The sequence below is a fragment of the Ammodytes marinus genome, assembly GCF_949987685.1.
Source record: "Ammodytes marinus genome assembly, chromosome: 10".
Taxonomy (NCBI): domain Eukaryota; kingdom Metazoa; phylum Chordata; class Actinopteri; order Uranoscopiformes; family Ammodytidae; genus Ammodytes; species Ammodytes marinus.
In genome coordinates, this window is record NC_137214.1 from 25,077,472 (window position 1) to 25,105,293 (window position 27,822).

General features: G+C 42.2%; 2 protein-coding genes across 3 annotated transcripts; both read right to left on the minus strand.

Annotated features, from left to right (window-relative positions):
- Nucleotides 1-201: 201 nt before the first annotated feature.
- LOC307256291 (ETS-related transcription factor Elf-2-like) lies at nt 202-9,040 on the minus strand. Of its 2 annotated transcripts, none has more exons than XM_080035205.1 (9): nt 8,784-9,040; nt 7,320-7,400; nt 6,548-6,836; nt 5,326-5,430; nt 4,822-4,941; nt 4,298-4,381; nt 3,640-3,832; nt 1,995-2,249; nt 202-1,537 (listed from the first exon to the last, which is right to left on the minus strand). In XM_080035205.1, the coding sequence occupies exons 2-9, from the start codon at nt 7,389-7,391 to the stop codon at nt 973-975; spliced, it is 1,683 nt and encodes a 560-aa protein (XP_079891331.1). In that variant the 5' UTR covers nt 7,392-7,400; nt 8,784-9,040; the 3' UTR covers nt 202-972. The 2 variants fall into 2 exon arrangements, with proteins under 2 accessions (XP_079891331.1, XP_079891330.1); XM_080035204.1 differs by having other exon boundaries at nt 5,326-5,433.
- Nucleotides 9,041-9,898: 858 nt separating this feature from the next.
- mgarpa (mitochondria localized glutamic acid rich protein a) lies at nt 9,899-27,135 on the minus strand (the record flags this gene model as incomplete). The annotated part of the gene is made up of 8 exons (XM_080036091.1): nt 9,899-11,590; nt 12,703-13,463; nt 15,570-15,947; nt 19,750-19,767; nt 21,863-21,968; nt 22,152-22,252; nt 25,565-25,750; nt 27,066-27,135. 8 exons carry the CDS (start codon nt 27,133-27,135, stop codon nt 11,588-11,590), a joined length of 1,623 nt encoding a protein of 540 aa, XP_079892217.1. The 3' UTR covers nt 9,899-11,587.
- Between the last annotated feature and the right edge of the window lie 687 nt (nt 27,136-27,822).

Here is a 27,822-nt window from a genome sequence, read left to right on the forward strand (position 1 = left end):
ATGTAACAGCCTTAAGACACAAAACAACCCAAAAAACAAGTTTGATTTTAGTTTTTTTCTGCGGTTTCGTTGATGTGCAGGACGCCACAGTGCTGCCTCCCTGTGGCCTCACCTGCACAGTGACTTTTTCTTCTAAAGTCACTAAATACTAATATAACCTGTCGTTAAAAGATGGCTGAATGAAACAACTTGAGACGTTAATCACAATTTTTGTTTTTTTATAATACATATTTCAGTAAAATCTACTTCAATACACTGATAGTACAAGGAAAAAAAATAGTATATTATACTTCAGAGGCGGAGCACACAGGTTAATTCTCTCATGGATGCAGACGTTCACTCCCTTTACATGAACAGTAAAAAAGAGGACAGTTGTTGGGAGAGTGTTGACAGTGCTGTGGCGTAACAGAACTCTGCAGACGAACCATTAGACTGAACCAGACGGGGAAACGAACCACGTCTGTACCGAAACATACCGCGCAGAATATCAAAAAAATGCTTTGTACATTGCTGCTTACAACAAATTCTCCTCAGGCTTTTTATATTACATTTGATTACAAAAAAAAGTTTTTTTTCATTTACAATCTAAGGCTGCCCATGTCTTTTGAGCTCTGAAGGATCCGTGTGTGCATATGTATAGTGTGTGTGTGTGTGTGTGTGTGTGTGTGTGTGTGTGTGTGTGTGTGTGTGTGTGTGTGTGTGTGTGTGTGTGTGTGTGTGTGTGTGTGTGTGTGTGTGTGTGTGAGTATCTACAACAGTCCCTTTAATCCTTAGTGAGGCTTCAGCAACTCCATGGTAAAAGCAGGCGTCTCCCTGGAGACTCAACATCAGGGCTGACAGTCTGAGCCAATCAGAGAGTGACTCTGGGAGGGGGGGTTGTGGATTATGTCCTGCACTTCCTCAGCAGTGTCTATAGTCCCTTCCTGTACCCCCCCCCCCCCTCTCTCCTCCCCTCAGCTGTGGGTGGAGCTCTCAGGAGGGCGTGGTTTCTGCCGACGCTGCTGCTGGTGAGCTGGAGGGGGGCGCTGCGTCTGATTGTGCTGCTGCATCGGGCTGAGTGCTGTCAGGCTTGGGCTGCTGGGCAGGGGTGAGGGCAGGGGTGAGTGCAGGGGCAGGGGTTTTGGGTGGGGTCGGCTGAGGTTGTCTGACCTGGACAGAGTACTGCTGAGGGAGTTTAGCCAGAATGAGCTGCTGCGTGGGCCGACCCGACGCTAGCGTCACCATGGTGTTGGGCCCTTTGGCGGAGGCGGCCTGCGCTAACTGCGGCGCGGCGGCCTTGGCCTGGATGAACTGTGTGAACTGGCCCGTGTTGCCCTGCATGAGAGTGGCCAGCTGGTTGGCTGGGATGGTGATGATGGTGATCTTGTCCCCTGCCTTGGCCGAGGGCAGCATGGTGGGTAGAGTCTGGATGACCAGTTTCTGGGGAGCGCCGGCCGAGCCTACCGGGACCCCCGCACTGGTGGTGGTGAACATGGGGGAGTTTATCGTCATCTGACCCAGTGAGCTGGTCATAACAACCGGCATGGCTCGAAGGGGCCTGCAGGGACAAAAGCACAGAAAGGGTTACATTCCATTACGCCACTACAGCTGCAACACACACAGCCTCTCTGATTGACATGGTAACAGTAAATAGTGGTTGAATTCCATTTAGCTGTTGGAAAACATAAAATGGCGGACTTCATCTATCAGTTAAAGTGACGGCAAAACTCTATCCTGTCTAAAGACTATACATGTAAAATAGGTTGTTTTTGGTTAGCTGGCTTATTTAAGGCAATATGTGTTAATGTTCACTGTTTCTGTTAAATAAACTATTACAAAAAGTGTTTTGATGGAAATTCCTCATTCAAAAGTTTACCCTTAGACTCAGTGTGAAACGGTTTCAGTCACCTTTTCTTGAGCCAGAGAGTGAGGCAAAAAGCTTAAATATAAAAATGTTGAACTATTCCTGTAACCGGCTAAAGACCCAAATACTGAGGTGCGGTGTGTGTATAGACCTGGTGGCTTGGGAGTTGCTGGGGATGACTGTGACGTATGTCTGCTGATGCTGGGTGGTGGCTGGGGAGCTGGTGCTCAGGGTAACGGGGCGCTGCTGGTGAACGATGGTCTGACCCGACACCACCATCTCCTCCACCTCCTCCTCTCCTCCGTCCTCCTCGTCAATCACACGGATGTTCTTGGGCATGTCTTTAAACTGGTACGCCAGCCGCTGACCTTCCACTTTGGCCAGGATGCCCCGCTGGTAGTAATACCTATACACACACACACACACACACACGCACACACACACACACACAGGGGGATATTAAGGCATCTGAGGGAGTTTTAATGTCTACAATCTAGACCGTAAAAAAGCTTCTTCTTTTTGGCCATATCAAACCGTTTCCATGACAACAGTAATTGTTTTTATAGAATATCTGGGCAGAGAACTGCCATGATTGGTTCAAAATACTTATCTTAACCCATTGATGACGGCTGCTGTGCGATGCCACATTGTATCTCCTGCCTGATGCTGCATAGCGCAGCATTGTTACTTTATCTAATTTTCATGGCCTGAGCAACATAGAATGCACCGTCATTGGTTCAAATACACGAGGTGGGTTTTGTTGATTTTTTAAGACCACGTGACCACCCAAAAGTTGTGTGGTTTGCCGAAAATCACGTCAATAAAAAAAATAAAAGATTATAATAAAAAAAATAAGTCGGCTGTGTCGGCGATAGTGCATTACAGAACAGTTAGTGGCGTTCGGAGCGCAGAATCTAGGTCTACTATAGGCTATTGGCGAAAATCACACAACACATTGCATCTATTTATGAATTTAGGCTATATTTTGCTGCTCCAACTCAAATTCAGCCCAGCCAGGCGATAATTAAGTTTCAGTTTCGTTTTCATCTCTGGTATACAGCCGTTTGGACAAGCTGATCGGCTCCCGACAGCAGGAGTCAGTCTGCGTTCCAGTTGTACAGGGAAGTCGGATTTATGGTGCCAGTGATAACTGAACTAAATAATAAAATAAAGCCATCTTCTCCTTCCTATATCTGTCTATCTTTATCCCTCCACTGCACACTCAGTCACTACTATCCATGCTAAAAGGAAGCAGGATTATAACCTCATTTAGCACATTATTTTTAAATGTTTTATATTATTTATTCTTTTTTTTTCTCCCCCATCTAATTTTGACGATTTTTAGAAAAATGTGTTGGTTTGTAAGCGCTAAGGGAGCATGTTTAAATAAAACATGTGAACCTTAACTTTTAAATGTATTTTATTTCATGTTTCTATGTGTTACACAGGCTTAGATATTAAGGTTTTGGTAGACTTGACAATTCGTACTATTTTTTCAGAAAACCCTCAGGCATTAAGGACATGCATAGATTGCCATAGTAATCAATGGGTTAAGAACCAAAGCATTGCCCTCCTCGTCCTTAAAAAATGTCTGTAAAGTTTATCAAACTTAATTTAAAATATCTTTAATTGGGTTGATCGGATGTGTCACTCTTTTCAGATGCTTACTATATTGCAACTTACTCCCCAAAATTACATAGTCAAAAAGATCTTGTGGATTTTGGTTTGAAGGGTCAGATGCAGACTCTGTTCAGGCCTTTAAAAGGTCAGTGTGTTAGTGGTGGACTCAGGCTGACCTCAGCGCTCGGCCCATGGTCTCGTAGTTCATGTCGGGCTTGTTCTTGTGCTTCCCCCACAGTTTGGACACGGCCTTGGAGTCCACCAGTTTGAAGATGCCCTTCTCCCTCTGCATCCACTTGATGTACTTGGGACAGGTGTTCTTATCCTGCAGAAGCTCCAGCAGGAACTCCCACAGATAGGTGGTGTTGCCTTGGGGACACACAGCACAACAGTTGATAGTCAAGGACAAACAGGTGTGGTTGACAGGACCAATGCATCAGATATTTAACATGAGTCACTTTGACAATGGAACATTTCATAAAATTTACTTTCAATGAAAACAAAGCAATACTGAGTACAAGTGAAGAAAGATAAGTGCTAAAGCATTTCTATTTAACTATAAGAAGATGAAGATCACGCCTGACAATTTTGGAAATTCATAATTTTTTCAGAAATGTCACTCTTTTTTTCCTTTTTTAATGTGGCTGTAATTTAAAGCCCACGTGATTCAAAAGGGCAGACTATAACCACATCTATCTGGTTCTACTTTCTTTTCATACATTTTTTTACCTTTACTTTTTCCTTTACTTTACAGAATAGAGCTATATTATAGAGCATTATATATAGAAATAATGTCATCCACTGGTCAATATACTGTCTACTACTGAAACAAACCTTTGCCCTCCCTTGGCCTCTTCTTGATCCCCAGGTCAAAGGAGCCGTTGGAAGCAGGCTGTGGTGTTTTTATTTTACGTCCACCTGCGCACACAAACACACACACACACACACACACACACACACACACACACACACACACACACACACACACACACACACACACACACACACACACACACACACACACACACACACACACACACACACACACACACACACACACACACACACACACACACACACACAGTGTGACACACAAGTCAGTGGGTGTCTTGTCACAGCCACAGGTGCATCTCAGCAATCAATAGGCTGATCAGCTGGTAGGTCTCTATCATTTTTAAACATACTAACAGTGTACCATAACTAGCACGTGACTATGGCTGGCTAATGTGTGATCTGTTTTCTGATGGAAGCTTTGGTCTTTGCTGCTGTGTAAAAGCTGTCCATGCCTTTTGTCTGTAAATGCGGCACACGTCTTAAAACATTAAGCCATTGCAGAGTTCCTTTGCAGTGACACTGACCTCCTCCTCTCTTCTTCTTGACTGCAGGTTCACACTCAGGAGGGATGGGGAAGGACTCCTCCTCCTCGATGGCTCCACACTCTGTAGACACCTCCACCACCGTCTCCATCATCACATCCTCTGTTGGGAAACAACACACAGCATTTACACTATTGTCTGCTGGACCATAGATTATAACTTTCGTCAAATATATTTTTCACTCATTTATTTGCATTTTTCTTGTTTCTTTAAAGTTTGTGTTATAGAAAACAATGGTGTTAAAAGTTTAACAAATACATGCTATTATCAAATAAATTACAGATAACAATCATTTTAATAATCATGATTAAATTATCAATTAAAATATTCATGACTTTATGATTTTTGCCATAATTGAGCAGCCCTAATACAAGGAGCTGCTCTGATCACCTGACACATAGAAGAGGAAACAGCAGATAGCATCCATGTGTCATATATACTGCTGTGTATGTAAAACGGAGCAGGACGTGTTAACTGTGTGTTTACCTGTGCTGCGTTCACTGTGCAGTCCTCCGGGAGACTCCATGTGGAGAAGAGCCTCAGCTGCTTCAAACGTTTTGTCAAAACACACCATGTCGTGACCCGACATCTCTACTGAGAAGAGGAGCAGAGAGAGAGAGGGTGCTGTTAGTACGCACACACCTGGGTAGACAACACATGACAATACCAGCAGACCTGGGACATCAAACAACCACACAAAGACCCTGTTTGTACTGAGGTTAGGTTGCAAAACAGGCTGCAAACACAACTATTTTGAAATGCTGACTTCCTTGTTTGAGCTTTGTAGAGGAAGTCTGTTCCTCCCTTCCTGTTTACTGTAATCTGGTCTAAATAGTTAGACAGTGTTTGTGCCAGCAGAGGGCGGTCTACTGCCGGCACACACAGCAGCGCAAGTGGTACGAGCACTTCTCTCTAATACATTGGTACCGTTATACGTTACATAAAATGTAAACTAAAAAGAATACCACAAAGCTTTTGTTCAACAAAAAGACAGTTGCACAGTGTACTACTGGCACTGGTCAGAATATATAGTAAGGTATGTCATTAGCAGCAGAAAAACACATATAATATCATTGTGACAGTAGTCTCGCAAAGCCAGACCAAACTATACCATGTAGTATGGTCTGGATCCACTCTATGTAGAGCCGTCTATCCGGGGGGATCAGTAAATCACCAAAGAAAAGGAACGGCGGCTCTTAATCTAGCTGGTTATAAGGTCCGCTGCTCAATCCAAACCCGCACACTTCATTTTCCAGAGTTTATGAGGTTATTTCTGCCCGGGAGAAGTTGTACAATGAAGTGGCTAGGCTAAGCTAATAGGCTGCGCCGCCGCTATTAGTATCCTCAGCGTATCTCCACACTTTATTTCTGTCTATAACATTAGCACTTTAACTATTTATCATCTAAAGCCCCTTTTACACCCATCTGTGAATGCTGGGATAATTCCGTCTTCTTACCGCCTCGCCCTGCGTTGTAAATGGGGCCGACACGGAAAGGCTTAACAAATCGTTCCGGCAATTTTACTACCTTGGGAGGTAGTGAGATTGCCGCAACATTCCCGGATCGCTCTCTGGCCAAAATCCTCTGACCTTTCGTTGTCCGGTGTAAATGAACAAAGGTGGCATAATGGCGGATTGTCATTCGGTCAATGCATTTTTGTTAAAGAACGTGCCTACGAATCCATCCATTCTTTAAAAAGGCATCTCACCGGTCTCCGACACCTCTGTGACCACCTCCTGCTCGTCAGCCACGTCCTGCATGAGGTAGGTCCCGTCATCGTAGACCAGGACCTGCGCTGAGTAGCACTCCTCCACCTGAGCGCTGGGCACTTCCTCTACGATGACCGCGGGGCAGCCCTCCTCCTGCAGCACCACGCCTTCCTCTTCCACTTCCTCCTCTTCCACTTCCTCCTCCACCTCCTCCATCACCGCCTCCACTTCCTGCTCAACCACTTCCTCTTCCTCCTCCTCTTCCTCCTCAGCGGGCTGCTGTTCACACTGGGAAAAACAAGAGAAAAAGAGGCAAGAACATGTTATCATAGAAGTATATAGAATAATGCATGTACATTGCATGTGGGCAACTGAGTGCTCGAGCAGGACATCTTTTCATCTTCCACTTCTCATGTCGGTTGTATTCTTTGTAAGGACTGCAGCGAGCAAATAAAGAAATTGGCAATATTTCGGGCGATATTCCCGACTATTGTGGGAAACCAATAAGTTTTTGATTTACCCAGTGAGGCAATATATATGGCAGTCATATACATTGGTGTGTGTGTGTGTGTGTGTGTGTGTGTGTGTACGTGTGTGCGAGTGTGTGCATTCTGCCAAAGTACTTCACAGAGCGAAGCTGCATCCTCTGGACTCTCCACTTTGTTCTTATTCCACTGACTTTGCAAACATTGGCACAACTTGTAGTATCTTCTTCCAACATAGGGTTGTGTTGACATATTTGACAGCAGTTTGGGAGAAACACTGGCTTACCTGCTGCTCCTCCACCACGGTGACATACTCCACTATGTTCCCTCCACCGTCTGACACTACCACAGAGGTCATCACTCATTCCTACCAAAACAAAGGCACAGGGGGACAGGATGGAGACTACTTTACTGACATAACAAAGATAACACTTTCTAAGCATACTTTGTAGTTTCAAATTGTGTTGGTATGTGTATGTGTGCAGGGGGTAGGGTCATGTGAAAGCCCATGATGGGCGCCCACTCTACTCATGGCTTAGCCGCAATGATGTTATGGTCTTGTAGTAAGAAGGGGAACACCAAGTCACAGTCGGGTCTAAAATCTTCTAGTAGGTACACTGTTATTGTTGTTGGATCACTCAAAATTAGTGGTGGACCGATATTGGTTTTTCAATGGCTGATGCCGATATTTAGATTTAAAGGCCAATGTATAATGTCATTATTGAAATGGCATTTATATTAACTAAATAAATGTAGAATTAAATTATTTTAAAATAAAAAATGTGCATTATCTTATAAGGCCACAAACTTATACAAGAAACATAAAGAATAACTGGCTCTTGTAACAAGATGTTTAGTGTTATACTTTTGATGCCTGATATAACATGAAACTGAAAAATAATTAATCAGTGTGTGCGCATTTATGACACCATTTTGCATGATTGCACATTTTCCAACGCACCAGACCTGGTTCATTGAATACCATTCAATTAGCTATTTTATTTTAATAACAATAAAAAATAAAGGTGCGTCACACTGTTCACATAAACTTCTGTTGTGTACTACGGTGGGATAAGACCGAGGAAAATAGGGAAACCAATTCATGCAGTTTGAATTCATTAATATTTAAATAAGCCCAGATATTTGGCATACAGTGCCATATTGTAGTTGAAGGAAATGGCCAAAAGTGTCATTAAAATGATGACGATCACTTTATACAGTCATTAATCATAAAATGATTGTGGAAGGGGTTTGTAGTAAGCGCGGCACATTTAGCAGCGGGGAGCACCCTGTCAGACAGCGCACAAGCTAATGTTTACTTTCTGAGCGGGTTAGTTCATCTATTGCCCTCACTGCATCCAGCTAGCTGGTTAGCTAATGCTCCTGCTACTGCTACTAACAGAACAGGACTTACTCAACTTAGCCACGACTGCTAAGTACATGGTGCATTTTATAATTAACCGTCAAGTATTCTAAGCCAGAAAACAACCTACAGTGCATTATCACTTTAAAAAGAGATCACCATAAACAAAATAATTTAGCAATGGCTAGCATTGAGGTTAAATTGTTATTGAGCTCGAAAGTTAGCAGGTAGCTAGCGAACATATAATAATCATGCATATTTGACGTATAGTTTTCAAAGTACACTATAACTGAGTGGCCAATAAAGTAAATAGACAAATTACTACAAGGGAGTTGTGGTCGATCCGAGCCTGCTGATTTGTTATTGCATTGAGTTTCCTTTCCTTACCTTGTTTTGCTTTTGCTAGCGAAAAGTAAGCTCCACGGCTAGCGCTAGCTGGGCCTCACGTTAGCCAAGTTGACCAGGCCAAACGCTTATTTTGCTTGCATAAAACAAAGTGTAGCAAGCCTTGTGTACCCCAACGATAAAGTTGTAGACAGATATCGACGTCCACAGAGTGATCGGGATTGCAGAGGCCCAAATACTGTTTTGTTTAATGCTAGTTGTGTGCTATCCTGTAGCTTTCCGGCGCGCCGCCTCTTCGCTACAACGGATCCTGCGGGTCAAAGCCGTGACGTCACCACGCAAACCTGCGAGCGCCACCTCCGTAACAAATTTATATTCCTCTATATCAGATATTGACAACAAATGCGGCTTTTGTTATGATGAACCAGCATATTTAACAAATGTATTTTACTTTTGTATAGGCTACACTAATTGTCACTGTCTGGTCGCGCCTAAAAAAGGATTTAAGCTACTGTGTAAAATTAATGACACCGATTTTATTGTGGACTTATTAATAGTAGCCTAAATTCCACAAACACATAGGCCTATGTTAATGGGCAAGTTTCCTACCTTAATCGTTTAATCTGAAAATTAAAATAATGTATGCTATTGAAACAAACAAAAAAGTAATAACACCGTACAAAGATCTTTTCAAAGAGGAATCAATTTTATTTATTTTGTGTAGGTTAGGCCTGTTATAGTTTCACATGTTTGCTCCACTATATGGAGTTAGCTATGTCTGATAGGCTTGTAGGCTGCAAATGGCCTATTTGAAGGATTTTAAAGTTCATTGAAATAAAAAAGTGTGACCTCGACCTTGAGTGATCTCTCAAAACAGAAGCTTGTAACTGAAGCAAATCAAAATCACAAATTACTCTGAAAAATGTATTCTGCAATAGAACACACCGACAGTCAAAAAAAGTAACTGATAAAGAACTGTTGAGACACACCTAAGCTCATACTAATTTGACCCCTGTGAGTTTCACTTTTTTTTCCTTCAAAGTAAAGATAGCCAAGCTACTACTTGCTGAAAAACCCCTGTGTACTCAACTGAGCAAGGCTGTTTTATTGCTTATAGACAGTCACTCAATTTTTCATTTCAACACCACAGACACAAATCATGTTTAATCCCTTTTTATTTTGAAAAAAAAAGAACAACCAACAAACAAGAGAAACGGTAATGTGTGGAACAGTCACAGATTCTGTCCTTATTATGTCAAAGGCATTCACACACACATAAACCTGCCTGCACAGACTAAATCTAATTTCCATTTTTAAAATACATACCCAACACTAAAGTTCCATTCTTCCCTCACTGATCTCAGATGCATTTTAAATACCAAGTGCCATGCTAACAGAGTAGATGTGAGAAAACATGAAAGCAGGACTGACGGGAAGAGGGGAGGACAACAGAGCAGACAAAGCATTTCACACTGCAGACTTTTCTTCAGACACACTGCAACACTTTCCAAACACACACATTTCATGTCACACCAGCACATCAGTATCATGACCGTTCATACTTGCTGCAAGCCTTTAAATTACACATCCACACAGATTTGACCTGCTACAACAAAACATGAAAAGCCCTTTGAGAAGGACAGGGAAGAAAAAAAAACATGATGCTGCTTATCATTCACCTGCCAAACGGACAACTTTTAAATCACTAATGAGAGTATGCTTATCATAAGCCCAGTTAAAAACTAGTATCCCTCATTGAGTTTGTTTCTTGAATTTCTTTCAGGGGCGAATGGAACATGGATCAAAGGGATGCACATAGGACTTTGACCATACGTAAGCGTGGATTGTTTAAAAAGAATTACAAGTGGATATCAGGAAGATTTGCCCAACATAACTGTACATTCATAATGTGTATAGGAAAATGAGGAGCAAACTAACCTTAAAAGTTATCGCAAAGTTGAATATTAAGAGAAAAAACCCTTCAGTGCCCTCTTTGGGTGAAACTTCAAATTGTGTTTAAATTCTGGCCCCACACACTGAACAATGCCACAACAAAAAGCTAGTGAAGGGCAAACATGTATGTGTTATGTTTTAACCAAGTGAGAAACGTTTTACTGTCATAGTTCTTTTGAAAAATAAGAATGTGCTTATTGAAGTCAGTGTATTTGTAACTGTGTTTAGGAACTGTAGAACTGAGGTCTGTGGTGTCATTTTAAACACTGAAAACCCAAGGAAAGCTGAGGTAGCAGGGTAGCTTTCATAAGAGAAATATTCTACAGTAAAGTAAAGTTATCCACCTCTTCATTTTCATGTTAAGAGAAGCGGGAGGAAACACCTGAGGTTATTTACTGTGAGAACGCTGGTGACTCAAAAACAACCCTGGCTTTACAAGCTAACACTGAAAAGGTTCCCATCACAAGTGGCTGGACAGGGATTTGGTTAACATAATCTGGTGAGGAGTATTGAGGTATTTCACCGGAGTGATTTTGGAGGCGTTAAACACTGTACAAAAAAAAAGGTTGATAAATGGCTCAGTTTTGTCCAGCAGTAAACTGTTTCTGTAACTTAAACAAATTGCAACCCGTTATTAGGGCTACTATGAGATGAGTGAAGATGTGTATTTCAGAGTGGAGTGTCAGGGCAATGGGCCATATGGCAACCTCTAATATGTTAGAATGATGTTCCAATGAAGCAGGCATTGATCTAAACATTGCATACTATGTGAATCTTAACTGTGGAACTACAAATTAGTCCCATTGTGTTGTTAGGGGAAAGGGAGGAGGGAAAAGTGTTGGAGAAAGGCACATCCTCTTCTGCAGGATAGAAAGTCATCATTCAGGAGTTGTTTACTGTGATGGAGGACAGAAACACAACAGTCAATAGTAATGTACACTGTCCTCTATTCCTATGAAAGCATTTCAATTATTTCTACATTCCTCGACTGTACTAAACACCTGGACATGAACAGTAAGGATGTTTAATTTTAAATCGTATGGACTTTGCCTCCACAGCTTACTCTACCATGGTAGAAATAATCAAAGGCTCAGTACCTTAATTGGAACTACTGCATTTGCATCCTAAGAAGACGTCGCCCACCCTGAATAGTAAAGTTTAAAATCATTGTTAGAGTGATGCTTTTTAAAGCCCACACTGATTAAGACAAGCAGGGGTGTAATTTATTGTAAATTAGTGTAATTACATATCTAGTTATTCTGAAGCATCCGGATAATAAAAAGTCCTGATAATAAAATGTGTGTTTAAACATTCAACAGCCAATATATTTGGATCAACACAATGCAGCCTTTAACCCATTGATGACTATGGCAATCTAGGATGCATGTCCTTAATGCCTGAGGGTTTTTTGAAAAAATAGTACGAATTGTCAAAACCTTAATATCTAAGCCTGTGTAGCACATAGAAACATGAAATAAAATACATTTAAAAGTTAAGGTTCACAGGTTTTATTTAAACATGCTCCCTTAGCACTTACAAACCAACAAATATTTCTAAAAATCGTCAAAATTAGATGAATTAGAAAATTATTAAATATTGTTAATAAATAGATGCAATGTGTTGTGTGATTTTCGTCAGTAGTCTATAGTAGACCTTGATTCTGCGCACCAAATGCCACTAACTGTTCTGTCGCCGACATAGCCGGCGTATTTTTTTTATTATTTTGTTTTATTTTTTTATTTTTATTTTTTTTGATTTACATGATTTTCGGCAAACCACACAACTTTTGGGTGGTCACGTGGTCTTAAAAAAATCAACAAAACCCACCTCATGTGTATTTGAACCAATGACAGTGCATTCTATGCTGGGAATGCCATGAAAATTAGATAAAGTAATAATGCTGCGCGACGCAGCATCAGGCAGGAGAGCCAATGTGGCATCGCGCAGCAGCCGTCATCAATGGGTTAATCAATATGAGATCACTTTAACAACAAAGGTTATCTTGTACCTCTTGAGCATCATCGTCTGGAGATGGGATGATTCTACCAGTCATGGGCCCCACTCCCAGCACCTTTACTTGTTTATCCGCTTTAGGTGTACCTTCCAGAACCACAACAATGTACTCTCTCTTAGGCTCTTCTGCCGGGGTCTCCACAAGGGCCGAAACGGCTTCTTCCTGCACAGGACTAGCCTCTTCTGCAGCGGGAACTGCTGCAACTTCTTCCGTGGCGGCGACTGGTTCTTCCACTAGAGCAGTGGTAACATCAGGTTCGACTGGAGCAGGCGCCTCTTCAACCGGTGCCTCTACCAACGCAGGGGCAACATCGACTGGTGCCTCTTCAACCGCAGGGGCAACCTCAACCTCGACTGGTGCCTCTTCAACTACTGGTGCAATCTCGACTGGTGCAGGGGCCTCTTCAAGCACAGGTGCAACCTCAACCGGTGCCTCTTCTACCGCAGGTGCTACCTCGACAGGTGCCTCTTCAACTACTGGTGCTACCTCAACTGGTGCAGGGGCCTCTTCAAGCACAGGTGCAACCTCAACCTCTTCAACAACTGGTGCAACCTCGACTGGTGCAGGGGCCTCTTCAACCACTGGAGTCTCTTCAACTGCTGGTGCAACGTCTACAGGGGCCTCTTCAACCACTGGGGCATCCTCTACCGGTGCCAGGGACTCTTCCTCTTTGGGGACTTCGACAGCGGATGCCAACTCTTCCTCCACCGCAGCTATCATCGGCACCTCTGAGACAGAGGCAGCTGCCAGCAGAACTGCAACACAAAATCCAGCAGTCCAAAAATCACTGATGCTCAAGATATATTTTCTCCACATTTAGCTCACACAACTTGAGGTGGTTAGCCAAGGTAACTTGTTGGGCATTTGTGAGACCCTTCTAGGGATAGAGAATTTAGTGCCAGTAAGTCTATCTGATGGACAGTGCCTAAATGCAGGTGCAAGGTCAGCACCCAGTAGTGGAAGAAGTTGAGGAGTAGCAAAGGTGTTAAAAGGAAAGCCGGGTTAGTCACTAGGGACATCAGTGCAGTGCCACAAACCAATAACGTAAGAGCACACATATTTTGGATAAAAGTCTGGAAGCATTGGGTTTTCAGGTTTTCCGTCCGTTCTTGTGCTCTCAATATCTCATGAACACTTTGAGTGGTTTTCTTCAAACTATGCACAAATGTCCACTCAAGCTTAAGGACAAACTGATTTGATTTGGGATATAAAAGCATCATGAATGCAATATTTCACGAATGTGTTTTTTTTTTTTTTTTTTTTTTACAGATTTAGCATAGCCTTTCACTTGGATTGAAGGACAACTGATTAGATTGTGGAGTTCAATAGGTCAATGTCACTGTGACCTCATGCAAGCAATATCGCAAGAGCTCCATTCCAGAACACACAAGCACGACACCATTCATTGAGCATGCCTCCTTTAAAACCCTCACTGCCAAGCACTGAGACATTTGAAAAAACCATATCAAAGATACCGTGGGTGTGTCATGCAAGTATACCTCCTAAAAGTGTTTGACGGTGCAGAGGGCAATGGTTGTCTCTTGTACAATACATACACCCAAGTGCATTACTGAGAAAGTGTAGCAAAGAAGAGCAGAAAGTGGTGAGCAGGGGATGCAATGAGCAGGGGATGCAATGGTGGACCCGATTAAAATGTTAACTTAGTAAATGTAGGCTTGTGTCTAATAATGATTGAATATGTTGATTAGTAATTAGTGACAAAATAAGAGGCACTGAACAAGATATTACAAATTACGGCAAATAGACCAAATAAGGACAAATTAAAGACTGCAGTAAACCCTTCCGGTTTGATAAAAGCTTTATTGTATGGCTCGATAAATTACCGCAAACCGTTCACAGTACTCACTATCCAGTTATAAGCAAAATAAAAATATGATCACATACCACGGTTTGAATCACTTGGTACCCTTAATATTTATCGGTTCTCCTGTCGTTAGGATTCTCTGACAGTTTCACATTACACTTAAGGAATTATAACACACTGCAGCAGTTACAGAGTTTGTACACAATGTCAGATCCACCTCATCTTGCTGGAGGATATACACAACTGTACGACAGACTAAAGATACCTAAAGCTACCGGTGTTGTGATAACTGGCAAATATTACATTTCAGGGTTTCCAAAGAAATACAGTGTTTCGTTAAATCTCATAAAATAGCAATAGGGGCTTTAGAACATAAAAAAAGATACCATTGACAACATAGCTTTTGGGGGGTGGTTCTTGCTTGTTCTTCTGCCACATCGTTTTAGTTGTGTGGTTGTTTGAGCAGGGCAAATATGCATAAATGAGACTTGTATTCTAAGAGTGATCACATTTATTTCACCCATAACTGCAAATGAGTGTCACATATAGACCTCACTGCCAATTTGGAAATTTCTCACTGTCGTGTGCAGCTATAAATCAAGAAGGGACCTGCTGATGGTCTTGCTTGGTTTTTAACATCCCAAGGCCACATAATCTAAACAAATATAGACATCCTACACAGTGATCCACGCTGCACACCAGAAAAAAAGTGGAAAAAAAGCTTAATTTGCACACAGTGCTGCCCTTTATACCAACTCCAATAAATAATAAATAATATACAACTTAAGAAGACGAGAGAAATTACCAAAAAGAGGTGAACCCAGAAACTTGAGGAGAAGCCGCTAACCTTTGGCGGTTCTAGACGTGACAAGTAGTTACCAGTTGTATTGTTCCCAGTGTTGTGAGTGAGGAAAAAAAGACCTGCTGTCAGTGGCTCTTTAACTTTAGTGGTTTAGTTTAGTGTGACTGTGTCTGGTAGTGTGTGAGTCTCCCTGTGGTGAATGTGTGGAGCCTCAGGCCTCCTCCTCAGTCGTACCGTTGCTTTCTGGCTCCTCGGCGACGGCGACTACTTCCTGGGCGGCCTCCTCGACGGCTTCGGCCACGTGGGCCACTTCCTCCGCCATCTCCTTCACTTCCTCTGCTGCCTCGGCAACCACCTCCGCCACCTCCACCACCACCTCAGCGGCCTCGGCGACCGCCTCGGCAACGGCCTCCACCACCGTCTCTGCCTCGCCGTCAGCGACTGCAGAGACAGCCTCCACCTCGCCAACCTCAGCCTCTACAGCGGCTTCCTCAACCGCTGCCTCAGCTTCCACCTCAGCTGCTGCTTCTTCCTCCACTACGGCCGCTTCCTCAGCAGCTTCCTCCTCAACAGCTTCCTCCTCAGCCTCAGCTGCTTCCTCCTCCTCTCCATCTGGAACAGAAGAACCGGAAGAGTATTAGTTTGCGTCACAGGGTTAACAAATGATTTGCCCATTACAGTTAGCAAGTTTAACCACACAGCCACCCACCCTAAACAATATTCATCACTTGGAAAAGTAGCATTATATTGAATACATCATTTCAGTAGCTGGGCCTACATCCAAAGAGTGTCAAGACTACGAACAGAGCGGGACCGTTTGAATTTGGGCTTTGCTAAATAATCGATACAGCAATATATCGTGATATGGACTTCAGCTCCAAAAAACTATATTTTGAAAGAAAGGAAAACAGATTGCCAGATTACATTCTCAGTGTATTGACAGAGTTAAAGCTGGAAGCAGCATGGAAGGAGGAGCGGCCGCCACAAAGCTGAAAATCACAATATATTACTATATGAACAGTATCGAAATGTAACGCGATATATCATATTGTGACTCATCGTAATATGTATCGTATAGTGAAGTGCTTGCCAATACCCAACCCCAATTTCATTCAATGATTTTTTTATGAACACTCAAATGTAATATTCCTGCGTTAAGTCCATTTCAATCATACTTTATTGTATGTGACAGCTTAATAAACATAGCAGACAGATCCCGAATCATGTGTCTCTGCGGTTGTATGATACACAGCGCCATAACTTCTGACACACAAGAACTCTATACTGGTGTCCGTTAACTGCTAAGTAGATGAATGTCAACTGTCGTTAAATTAGAGATGGCCATTTGGATGGAAACACAGCTACCAACAACTGTGAATGTTTTCAAGCAGGTTGATCCAGAAGTACTACTTCTGGACGTGCCACTACAAACCTCTACGCAGCCTCAAGTGAACTCTTCATCTGAAAAAGCCCAGAGGCGACACACTTACTTCAGAGTGCATGCAGGGGCACGACAAAAACCAGGGGGATGGGGAAAAGGAAGGGGGGAGAAAGAGAGGAGTGTGGGTTAAGGTGCAGGGTAGAGGGGGTGAAGTTGAATCTTGGTTCTTACCATCCAATTTACAAGCTATCAGTTATATCTGGAACTCAGAAAGTAAGACAGACACTGAAACAGCCCACGTAGGTTGTGCGTATTTAATGTTTACCGAGATATACCTCTGCCATTTGTTCTACATTTAACATTAACAATAACACACACACACACACACACACACACACATGTGGGAGACTGGCGCAGGGATTGACTCTGGTGCTCAACAATTCAACATTGACTACTGCGAGGTGATGGAAGCCCGACGCAATATTAGCATTGAGGAAATAATGGGCCAAAATGGGCTAAATGCAAACACTAGTGCATACACTACAGCTCTGAAGAGTTACAACATGGAAGAGCTGCTAGTTCTGGGAGTAATTTTCCTTACTGTTAAGTTCCATGTAAATCACTTCCTTTAATGATACCTCCAAAAGACATAAGAACTTATCCTGGATCATTTTAACACTGGTAAAGGTTTATGTTATGGCCTTCAGTTTGAATTTTTCCACCAGTTCAGTTTGACAGATGGCGAAATGCGACTAGCCACCATAGCTACGGGAAAGACAGCTTGTGTTCTACATCAAGATATATTTTTACCTGAACTAATATTCAATGCGATCTAAATAGATAATAGAGCCATTTGGATAATGCTAATGAAATACGATAACTCGCAATAGTGCATGCTAATGTGTTAGCATTAGTTGACCAACTGGCCAATATCCCACACAAACAAGAGAAACTTTTATCCGATTCAAAATCAGAGTGAAGCTGAAAGATGATATGAACAACTCCATTGACAAAAGATAGATTTGTCAAAAGTCTGTGTGCGGATACTTCTTATATGTCCATTCATCCTCTTCACAGTTACACATTAACATTTAGCAGCAAGAGGTGGGGAAAAAGGGCCGATGGGAGCACAGAATCAATGTCCTTCAAAGAACTGTCCAGAGGATTTAGGCTGAGTAGATGACTCTTTCTTTCTTAGCAGTACAGGAGAGGAGCAAAGGAGGAGAGAGTGGTTTTTCAGATCCAAAGAGTCCAGTTCTAGGACGAATATCCATGCGGCCACAAAGACCTTAGCTTTACCATTACACTGAAAAGAATAAAGACAAAAAGAGTTAGAGAAACGGTAGGAATATATTTGTCTTTGAAACAAAATTCTATACCATTCTATTTACACAACAATGTTTTTGTCATGTAATTATCAATTCAACCACAGAAGCTATGCATGAAGATTAGCGAAAAATGGATATGGGCTTCTAGTAAGAGGCACTGGAGATGGCCAATGGCAAAGCATCGATGAGTACAAGCTTTCGCCGTATGGAAAGTTATGACAGTGTTCCTATTTTCATTGGTCTTCTAATGACTTAAGTTTGGAAGAAAAGCAAGACCGTTTTCCACCCAATCTTAGCCTACTCTGCTAACGGGAGAGGTATGAGGAACACAATGAAGAGTGAGAGGGAGAGAAGAGAGGGACTGAGTGGGAATGAAGGAGAAGATGACTGATTTAGTGACCAATCAGGTAGAATCAGGAGAGGTAAGACTGAGGTCTACCGTGTCTAAACGCCCTAATGACAGAGAGCCTGATCAACTCCTGAGACCACCCCCCCCCCCCCCCCAAGAGGCTACAATCCAATGTATCAGCCTTTAATGTTTGATTGAGACGGCTCATCCCCTTGCTACACTAGACACGTAAGCAGCACGCAGCAGCATGTAGCAGCAAGCCATTAGGAAGGGCACCCATTACAAATCATTGGGAGCTGCCAAATCAACGCGTTCCTTTTGCGATGTGTGTATGTTAGTGGTAAATTAGCCCCACAGTTCTAGGGGACTGTGTTACTTGTGCCACAAAGCCAATGTTATGTTGACGCCAACCATAAATGACACAACACTGCAGAAGATTGTTTCCTCCCTTGCATAGAACAAAGCAGAACATTTAGCTCCTCCAGTTGCTCCTGACAACAGGTGTAGCAGCAGCAGGTCAATACGTAAGGTGGCGTTTCAAACGGCTTACATGCCCAGTGTAGTTCCAGGGTCAGACGAGGCTGACATTGTCCAGTGGGTGGCACTGCAGGAACACTCGTCTCAAATTGAAAACTTAATTAATTTGATCCTGTTGAGTCCTGTATGAATTAAGCTCCCTGCTGATGCTGAACAGCCCTTTCTAAACTCATCAAGAGTGAGAAAAGACAGATGCCTTACCATCGCCCAATCTATTCATCAAATGTAGTCACCTCTTCATTATGAGAGCTAGATAGAAGCCAGAAACCTCTCCCTGTGTCCAGGTCTGCATCCATGTGTAACACATTTCTTTGTACACCTTTTCTACAGGTTGTAGATTTCATCTGACTTCATTATTTTCAAGCTGTGCATAAGTCAGGTCAATTTTATATGCCGTGTACATAGTCCAATATCACATATCCTTACGAAGCATGGATATATATGTTCTGCTGTTCTTTGACCCCCCCCCCCCCCTCCCCCATGTAACTGTTGTGACATAATCTTAATACAACAAAAACTGTTTCACTTCTTAGATTTACTTGGCACGGCACAGTAAGTATAAGTTTTCATCTTTAATATCCCTTATTCCCTTTTAATCATTTTGCTCGTTCCCTTCCACTGTCGGCTGTCTATGAGTGGTAAAACACACAGTGATTAATGTGATCATGTGAGCTTTCATTGCAACTCATTTTGGAACCAGGCTAGTAAAAATATTACAAGCACAATCAAGCCCATGCCAACATTTCCTTGAACAACATTTCAGCAAGCATTCAGAAAGTTCTCAGGCAGTGGTAAAGAATGAAAGCTAATACAACTTACCCTCTTCTTCATCCCTGTCTGCAAACAAACAGAAACATCAGTGTAAGTTTTATATTGTACTTTCCGATACACAGTTCTGATACACACAAGTCAATGTGCTAATCTAACAAGCTGGTCATGCTATTGACCTTTTTGAATATTTTTAACAAATAGTATCAATAAAATGGACGAGGCATTACACAGATTTTTTTTTTAAATGTGGTTTGATGGTGGTTGAGAAACATTAGGATTCATATTTTTGAAGCAAAGATCAGTTATAAAACCCTCAAATGATGGGGACCTACACTCCATGTATGTTTTTGAAATGAGTCAAACCAATTCTAGCAGTGAGCACAACTGTGCATAAGCATGGTTTACATAGTATCTGCTCCCACGCTTTAGTGAGTGTACACAGTGCTACTGATGGTATCAGCACACTGTTTATTGGTATATGTGCGCCTGTCATCAGCTTGCATCAAATAAACAAATCTTATCCATTTACAAAAGAAACACGGTCAGTTAAGAGTACGTCGGCCAAAACAAATAAAGACAACCGTCAGTGATCACAAACACTGATAATATTCAAACAGAACACACAAGGTCGTGTGCTGCACCGGAGGATGTTTGTGTCGAGGAAGTGAGTTTGTTTAAGGGAGAAAGGGATTTTTACAACATGGAGGTCTAGAGATTATAGCAACCACATTTCAGCAGATGAGTCTGTTCTGTTGATAGGTCATGATACCACAAGAAGATAATAAAGTGTGGTTGAAAAACGTTTACCGTTTCTTTGTCAAACTACTACTGCCAAGGTCAAAAATAACTGATCCCATTCAGGTGAGCAACATTTCTTCATTATCGAAATCCCTATTTAACCAACCTTTACATTTGGATAGATTACTGCAATTTTCGATTATATGCACAGTGGAGTTTACACAAAATGCATTCAAACTTGTATACAAATGAAAACGTGGTGTAACGTTTTCACTATAAAAGACCAATTTCAAACTGATAATCCTGTCTGACAAAAGTCCTGTGCTGGTTAGCTACCAAAACATTTAAATGTGTTCGACTTTTGATAGTCCTAAGCACTTGAGCAACACTGTAAGACCATGATAAAAATACACAGGCAGTCACAGCATGGCCACTCTCTACCAACAGACTGCCTGGTCATGTGGAGCTGGACCAGCTATGCTGCGTGTCTGCGTCGGGTCAGGGACATGCCCCTGCTGCTGAAATAAACTGTGGATAATCTGGGACTGTCCCACAATCCTTTGCTTCTGGAGAACTCTATCGTTTTGCTCCCAATGAGGATAAGCAGCCCAATAAATGTGTAATAGATGGCTTTAGAGGAATGAAGGTGCAAATATTTACTTTGTGAATCTTCATGCTGCATTACCCTTTAATATACTAGATGATGGGTTAGCATCAAGGCCAGTACCCTCAGCTGGGTTGAATGGGGGCTGCAACAGAGCTACACGGAGGACACATCTCTGTATGTTGATAAGTATTGTATGTTTGTCAACCCTACTTTCAGCACCAGGAGCTGTCCATAGATTGACCCAGTGAGCCTCACACGAGGAATAATATTCATGTTTTCCTCTATGTAAGCTCTTAATCTTTCATACAGTAGGTACTTTGCTCAAACATTGTGCAGATGGTCACATATTTAAATATTAAATTAATGGTTAAGGTTGGAGAAGGTTTGAAGGTCCAATATTCACTCTGCTGATCAAATTCTATTCCTTACATATTTAGGTTATAACAGCACAGTTGTAGTCTTATTTTAGGACATATACTTACAGAATTAACATTAGAAACATGCGGGGAAAAAAGCAGCTATCACTGCTGGCTACAATAATGATAACTTGAATTTTGTATTTGAGTATTAAAAAAGCATAAAAATAAATTACATCTACTCAAGGATTAGATTGTTTTGGCGCTATCATCATGATAATTTGCCTACATGGAAACAGACCTATCAGAACCAAACCCTAACTGGATGGTACCAGGAACAAGTGAGTTTAATGGAGAATAATTTTTAGTTTAACTCATTACAATCATAAGCAGTGTGACGGAGAGCAGTCTAAGGTAAAGTGGCTGATTATATGCACTGGGCAAGCGGGGGAACACTTACTTATTGGTGGCCATGGTTTAGGTACCCACTCTGTCTTGGGTCTACCTTGGATCTCTGAGATGCGATCATTGAACCTGTCGTTGTCTGAGGTCACAGTGCTGTATGTCTGTGGAGAGAGGGAAGAGTCTCAAGTTGAAATTTCTCTTGATCTCGTTCGTCAAAGCGAAAGGTTCAAATTATATACGACAAACTTCGGGAATGTATGTAATTTCACAAGATTAGCTCAAGAAGTGTTGCTAGTTTAACCCTTTGTGTTGAAGCTGTATTGCTCAAAAATAATGCCACTTACATATGTCACGGAAGCGACGAAGGCTCCACCAACCAGCAAGGTGTAGAGTATGTTCTCCCCGGAACCCCCAGGGACGGAGGACATCTGCCGCCGCTGCACAACTGCAAAGGGCCAAACATCACGCGTTAAGATTGTGACTTAAACCCGTTTTTCAAATGATTTGATAACTCACAATTTCTTCCTTTTGTTTTGTAATTGTTTGAGCTCTGCATGCATCAGTAGGGTTGATGATGACCCGAATAGGATACTGCAGCCCGGTGGTTTTCAAAAGGATGCTACAGGATAGGAATAATGTGCCGCTTAAGCCCATAAGCTCCAACGCTGTGGATGTGAAAAGGATTGGTGAGAAAGGACCCCTAAGGTGCTTTACTGGCACACGATGCCTCCCGCTCCGATTGGATTTGATGCAATAAATTTAGAATGCCTAAAATATGCCTGTCAGTGCTCGTTTGACGCCTGCTAGGTGATGACACTACAGTACACAAACACGCAAAAGAAAAGACAACGCCTTGTTTTGGCCCGTCATGCTAAAAGTTTAACCATGTTTCGCAAATAGCTTGAAAAAATTGATAAGTAGTAAGGTGATTCTAGCCAACTAGTCAAGCACAAAGCTAACGTCACACTGACTGGGAAAAACTGTTTTTTGGTTTAGCAATCATTTTCCTTTCTTGTGGAGCATTTAGCAATAATAAAAAATTCAGGCAGGCAAGCCAAAAAACATTATAACTCCATCACAGAATCACACTTCCAACAAACACAATGCGTAGGTGAACATTCTTCACAGCCATTCGTAAAGAGAACTTGCTTGTTCAAAGTAAACTAAAGCAATGTGTATACTATCCAGTAACCTGGCTATGAAACAAATAGGTCTGACTGCATGTGAACAAAACACATGCTAAATATTAACTAAATCACCCGAATAGGATACTGCACTAAATAAACAAAAATATTATGGGAAAAAAAATTGAGAGACAACGATACGCAACAGAGACAAAGCTCCATTGAATTGCTTTAAAACGGTTTGTCAATCCTCTCCTGGATATCCACTAGTCCTGCATGTTTTATAACTCTCTCTGCTCAAACCCAGCTGATTTAAATGATCAGCTCGTTATCAAGCAGCAACAGCACTTCATAACGATTAATGATTTTTTTAAACCAGCTGTGTTGGAGCAGGGATACATCTGAAAACATGTAAAGCAAGTGGTGCTTCAGGAGATTACAATACTACTATAGCACCCAGAGGAATACCTTTCCTAAAATAGATAAGTCCTTCCTAAAATGGATGAGTAGCTGTTTACCCAACTTAACATCCTCCATGTCAAACAGGGTCAAATTAGCCCCCTTTGTTTACCAGTTTACAGAGCCATAGGCTGTATATTATCACCGTATATACTATATTTTTTTAGAGCAAACACTGTAGGGACAGGTAGAGGATAGTAAGGATATATTCACAAATTTTGTCAAAAAGTGATTTTGACAACAAGTGTCAGACTCCACCTTTAAAGAAACTGCTAGAGCGTTGTCATGAACAGTGTTGAGGGAATTAGACTCTTTATATTCTCAGAAACTAATCCATCATCCAGGGCTAGGATTTGACTGCCTACCACCCTGTTATTTATACCGGCTAATCGGCTCAAGCCTATAAAGGCAGGAGGAGTTGAGGGGATAAGGTGGTGACAATTCATGACCAACGGAGGGGATGCAGGTCAAGAAGTCACGGGATTAGAGCACGATACCCTCCTCTGGTTAAGTGGGACCACTGGAGCGGGCAAGGGCTGCAACATCAGGGTCCGGCATGTTGGCCACATCACTGGAGTGGATTTTGGACATAGCATAGTGGACACTAGTGGACATTACTCTGATGTAATGGCTTTAGAGGCTCCCAGTAGTGCCTGGCAGCCGGACAATAGGCAGGCCGGTGTGGAGAGTGACACGTTAACCTCTATGAAAGGTGTTTCCTGAGGCAGCGAGGACATAGCAGCCAGGGCATATGCTAAAGAAGGCCAAGTACTTCCATTATGGAGAAAGCTCATTTGTAATCTACCAGAGAAATGTAATGGCTGCTACACCGGACCATTCAGAAGCAGAACTTGAGCTGTAGCTAGCAGCTAAACATAACCTATTGGACTATGGACACACAACTCAATGTCCACTTAATGTCATTTGCGGCAGAACATTCCAGAAAGTGTCTGTAAGTGGACCTTTTGCTGGTTATGTGTTTGGTACCGTCCTTTTTATCTGATATGTTGTGGTAAATGCATTTTTGTGAAGTACTTTGTGGAGTATATGTGCTAGTCTGCTGACATTATAAAATAGTTACATCTTTACTTAGGCTAACCTATTTACCTTCAGTTAAGAGACGCTGTCTTTGTCAAAAATACATCCTAACCTGATCAATGTATTGACAGACTCTTCACCTTCATTCAAGGTGCAAGCAGGCTAGGATACAAAGCTCAGACATAACACCGTGCGGTGATGACAAAATAACGTGTCCTTTAAATTCTCTTCGTCACTTCTCTGCACCAACCTGCTGACAGACATTTTCAAAACACTCCAGTTGTCATCCATGGTTATGTAACGTTATCGAGGATGAAGGCCTCGTGTTGTAAAATCCAACAACTCAAGTGGCGGAAGCTTCATAATAGACTGTGGGAAGCCTATGCAGCTCGTGCAAATGCACTGCACTAGGTCCATGCTCTGCACTCTTTACATTAGACCACCGTCACACGTAGCCTACCCACACCACGTGACCTACAGCGGCAACCATTTTTTCATGCTACCTACATGCTAGTGAAGGTCACATACTAATGTATTTATTCTTTAAATGAACGTTTAAATCGACACATTTCAACCAAAGCTTCACTGTATAAACCATTTGTATCGTCCACTTGTATCGGCATTAAAAGGTTCGTTCCAAAATACACTGGTTTAAAGAGTAACAATGTTTCTTAAAGTGTGGCAAGAAGCTGGCAAGCAAAGGACTGTACATTTGATCTAGCAGTCTGCTGACCAGCTTAATATTCTGGCAGAAGATACAGGTGTTGTCCTTGTGGTATTAATAAATACCCCACACAGAGGTCAGAAAACCCCATACCACCACGAGGAGAAACCTAAATGTACGGTTTAATAAATCACACAATTAAATTAGAGGGCTAAAAGCCACCATCAAGGCCTTTCAGCACAACTAATGCCAAAAAGCCAAGTTGACCTTCACATCATATTGGCAGCCATTTCCATCCTCCACTTTAAGGATGCAGCAATGCAAAGAACTGCACGAGGACAAAGTGTACCATTTCACAGCTTACAATGAACCGGCTACATATAACGAAGAGAAAACGTCACAGTCAGGCAGCAAAAATAGACTACTTCAATTATGTGTCCAAATTAATTGTTGGCAAGGCGATAAAACTCACCATCCCGGGGCAACCTAAAGGCTGCTGTCCGTGCCAAAGGCCCGCACTTTTGCCAGGCCGCTCTGCAGGAAAACATTGCTGCTCTGGGAGGGCTATGCTGGGAATACAGCAGCTTCAGCAGACGCTGGATGAATGGCTGGCTGGCTGCTGAGCCGAGAGAAGCGTGCAGGGAGGCGGAGGACAAACCTGCCCACAGTTGCGCAATAGATGTGTGGCGGGGCTATATGAAGGGTGGTTGATGCCACACAGAAAATGGCAATGACCTGTACAGCCCTGCATGTCAAATTGCATACTCTTTCTATTTATTATATTTTAGATAGGCCTAGTACAGCTGATCATAAAAGTAGGTAGTTAAAGGTGAAGTGAGCGATATATTTATATACAGCCTATTAAATCGCTCTATATTCATACAGTGATCACTTAGTGTGCACACTTCATAACACAGGTCTCTCAGTCACCCACTCTGCATGTAATCGCAAATAAACTTTTCTGGAATCCCACAACCTGATATCCAATCAGAAGAGAGAACGCTACAAGCAGGTACGTCTCTCTGCCAGTACATGCGCAGAGAGCGACAGAGGGGTGAATGTTTATGCACCTACAATGGTGGAGCAGGTAAAAATCCTTCCCAATGGCTGTATTGATGGTTTGTATCTTGTTTTATCGCACTTACGGATCAGAGATGATGCTATATAACTCGCTGCTTGAAGACTGCAGTGCATTAATGTGGTGATAGGGATGAGGGAGGGGACTGCTAACTGCAGTTAGCTAATAGAACCATTTTGCTCACAGCACCTTTAGCATACAGTAGGCATAGCCTACAATTGGGAATCAATTTCTTATTTCATGAACATCGTGCCCTGGACTTTCCTCTTGCTTAGGCTGTTACGCATTGCTGGTAGTTTTCATGCAGATGCTCTGTTAATGTGACATAACCTCCAGTGCCCATGTTTTGTGGGTCAAAAAAGAATACTGAAAGAAAGAAAACTAAAAAAGCATGGTGATTTCCTACCTAAAAGTTACAACCGGAAGTAGTCCTAGAAGTATCTGGTATTTTTCAGCATGCTGCATCTGCCCACATAATGTATTGGGACATACTAAATATGTTTGTACCATACTAAATAGCAGGGAAGTATGGCTATTGGAAAGCAGCTGAGGAGTCATTAACATCCTGCTAGTCTCGCAAAGCCAGACCAAACTACAGCAAGTAGTATGGTCTGGATCCAAGCTATTTAGTTTCTACTATGGGGGTCTTTATAGGTCCATGGGGTAAACTGGGCTGGGCTGTTTTAGTTTCTTTAAACCAATCACAATCGTCTTGGGCAGCGCTAAGCCCAGGAAGCCGCAACGCACCCTTTAAAAATAGTGCAATTTGATGCCAATCAAGGACCTTTTATAAAAGGTCCAGACCCAAAACCGTTAATGACACACACGCGTGCTGTGTGTGGCAGCAACATTTTGAGCTGGATACTGTCAAACCGTATCAAACACAAGCTCAAACTTTCTGTTGTCTCCCGTTCTGAGATGAGCATAAACGGGGAAGGGGAAGGGGTGGAGTGACAACACTCCATTTTCCGGGAGCGCTTTAGTAGTTGTCTATATCCGGTTAGCCAGACTAAAACACAGGATGAGACGGAGCATGTATGGTGGTTTCTTTATATGTCCATGATGATGGTGTGGACGCAACATACAAAGTCTATACAGACACAAATTGAACTCATGCGGTGCATTTGGCCCAGCCTTTGAGAATACATTTTATTTTATTCAAGACAGGGCCAAAATGATTAGGCATCATGTTGTCAAGTCCTGGGTTGAGAAGTATCCCCAAATATTTAAGATTTGGTAGCCATTGAAATTTCCAATGTTAAAATTGAATTCTAAAACAGCATTTGGAAAGTGGCATCACCTCCGACTTGGTCCAGTTTGTTTTGTATCCCGAAATATCAGAAAATGAGTTAACAAAATCCAACATAGGTGGCACAGATGTCTGCAGATCTGACATCAGAACCACATTATCATCAGCAAATATCAACATGTGCCACCCCTTGCAATGCTTTTAATAGTTGTATTTACTCTTTTAGCCTCTGCAAGCGACTCCAGTGCAATATTAAACAAAAGCGGTGGGAGTGGGCAGTCTTGCTTTGTTCCATGTCCCACAGGAAAAGCAGATGACCTCAGACCATTAGTTGTTACCATGGATTCAGGCTGACTGTATAGGGGAGAGTGGCCTATGTTGTGCATTTAGGAAGTTGTTCCAC

Excerpts from the sequence above, each read along its gene's own strand:
- LOC307256291 (XM_080035204.1), bottom strand. The coding sequence starts at position 7,391 with ATGACCTCTGTGGTAGTGTCAGACGGTGGAGGGAACATAGTGGAGTAT. Across the intron at positions 6,837-7,319 it reads CCGTGGTGGAGGAGCAGCAG|TGTGAACAGCAGCCCGCTGA; the intron begins GTAAGCCAGTGT and ends TGTTTTTCCCAG. Across the intron at positions 5,434-6,547 it reads CACAGAGGTGTCGGAGACCG|TAGAGATGTCGGGTCACGAC; the intron begins GTGAGATGCCTT and ends TCCTCTTCTCAG.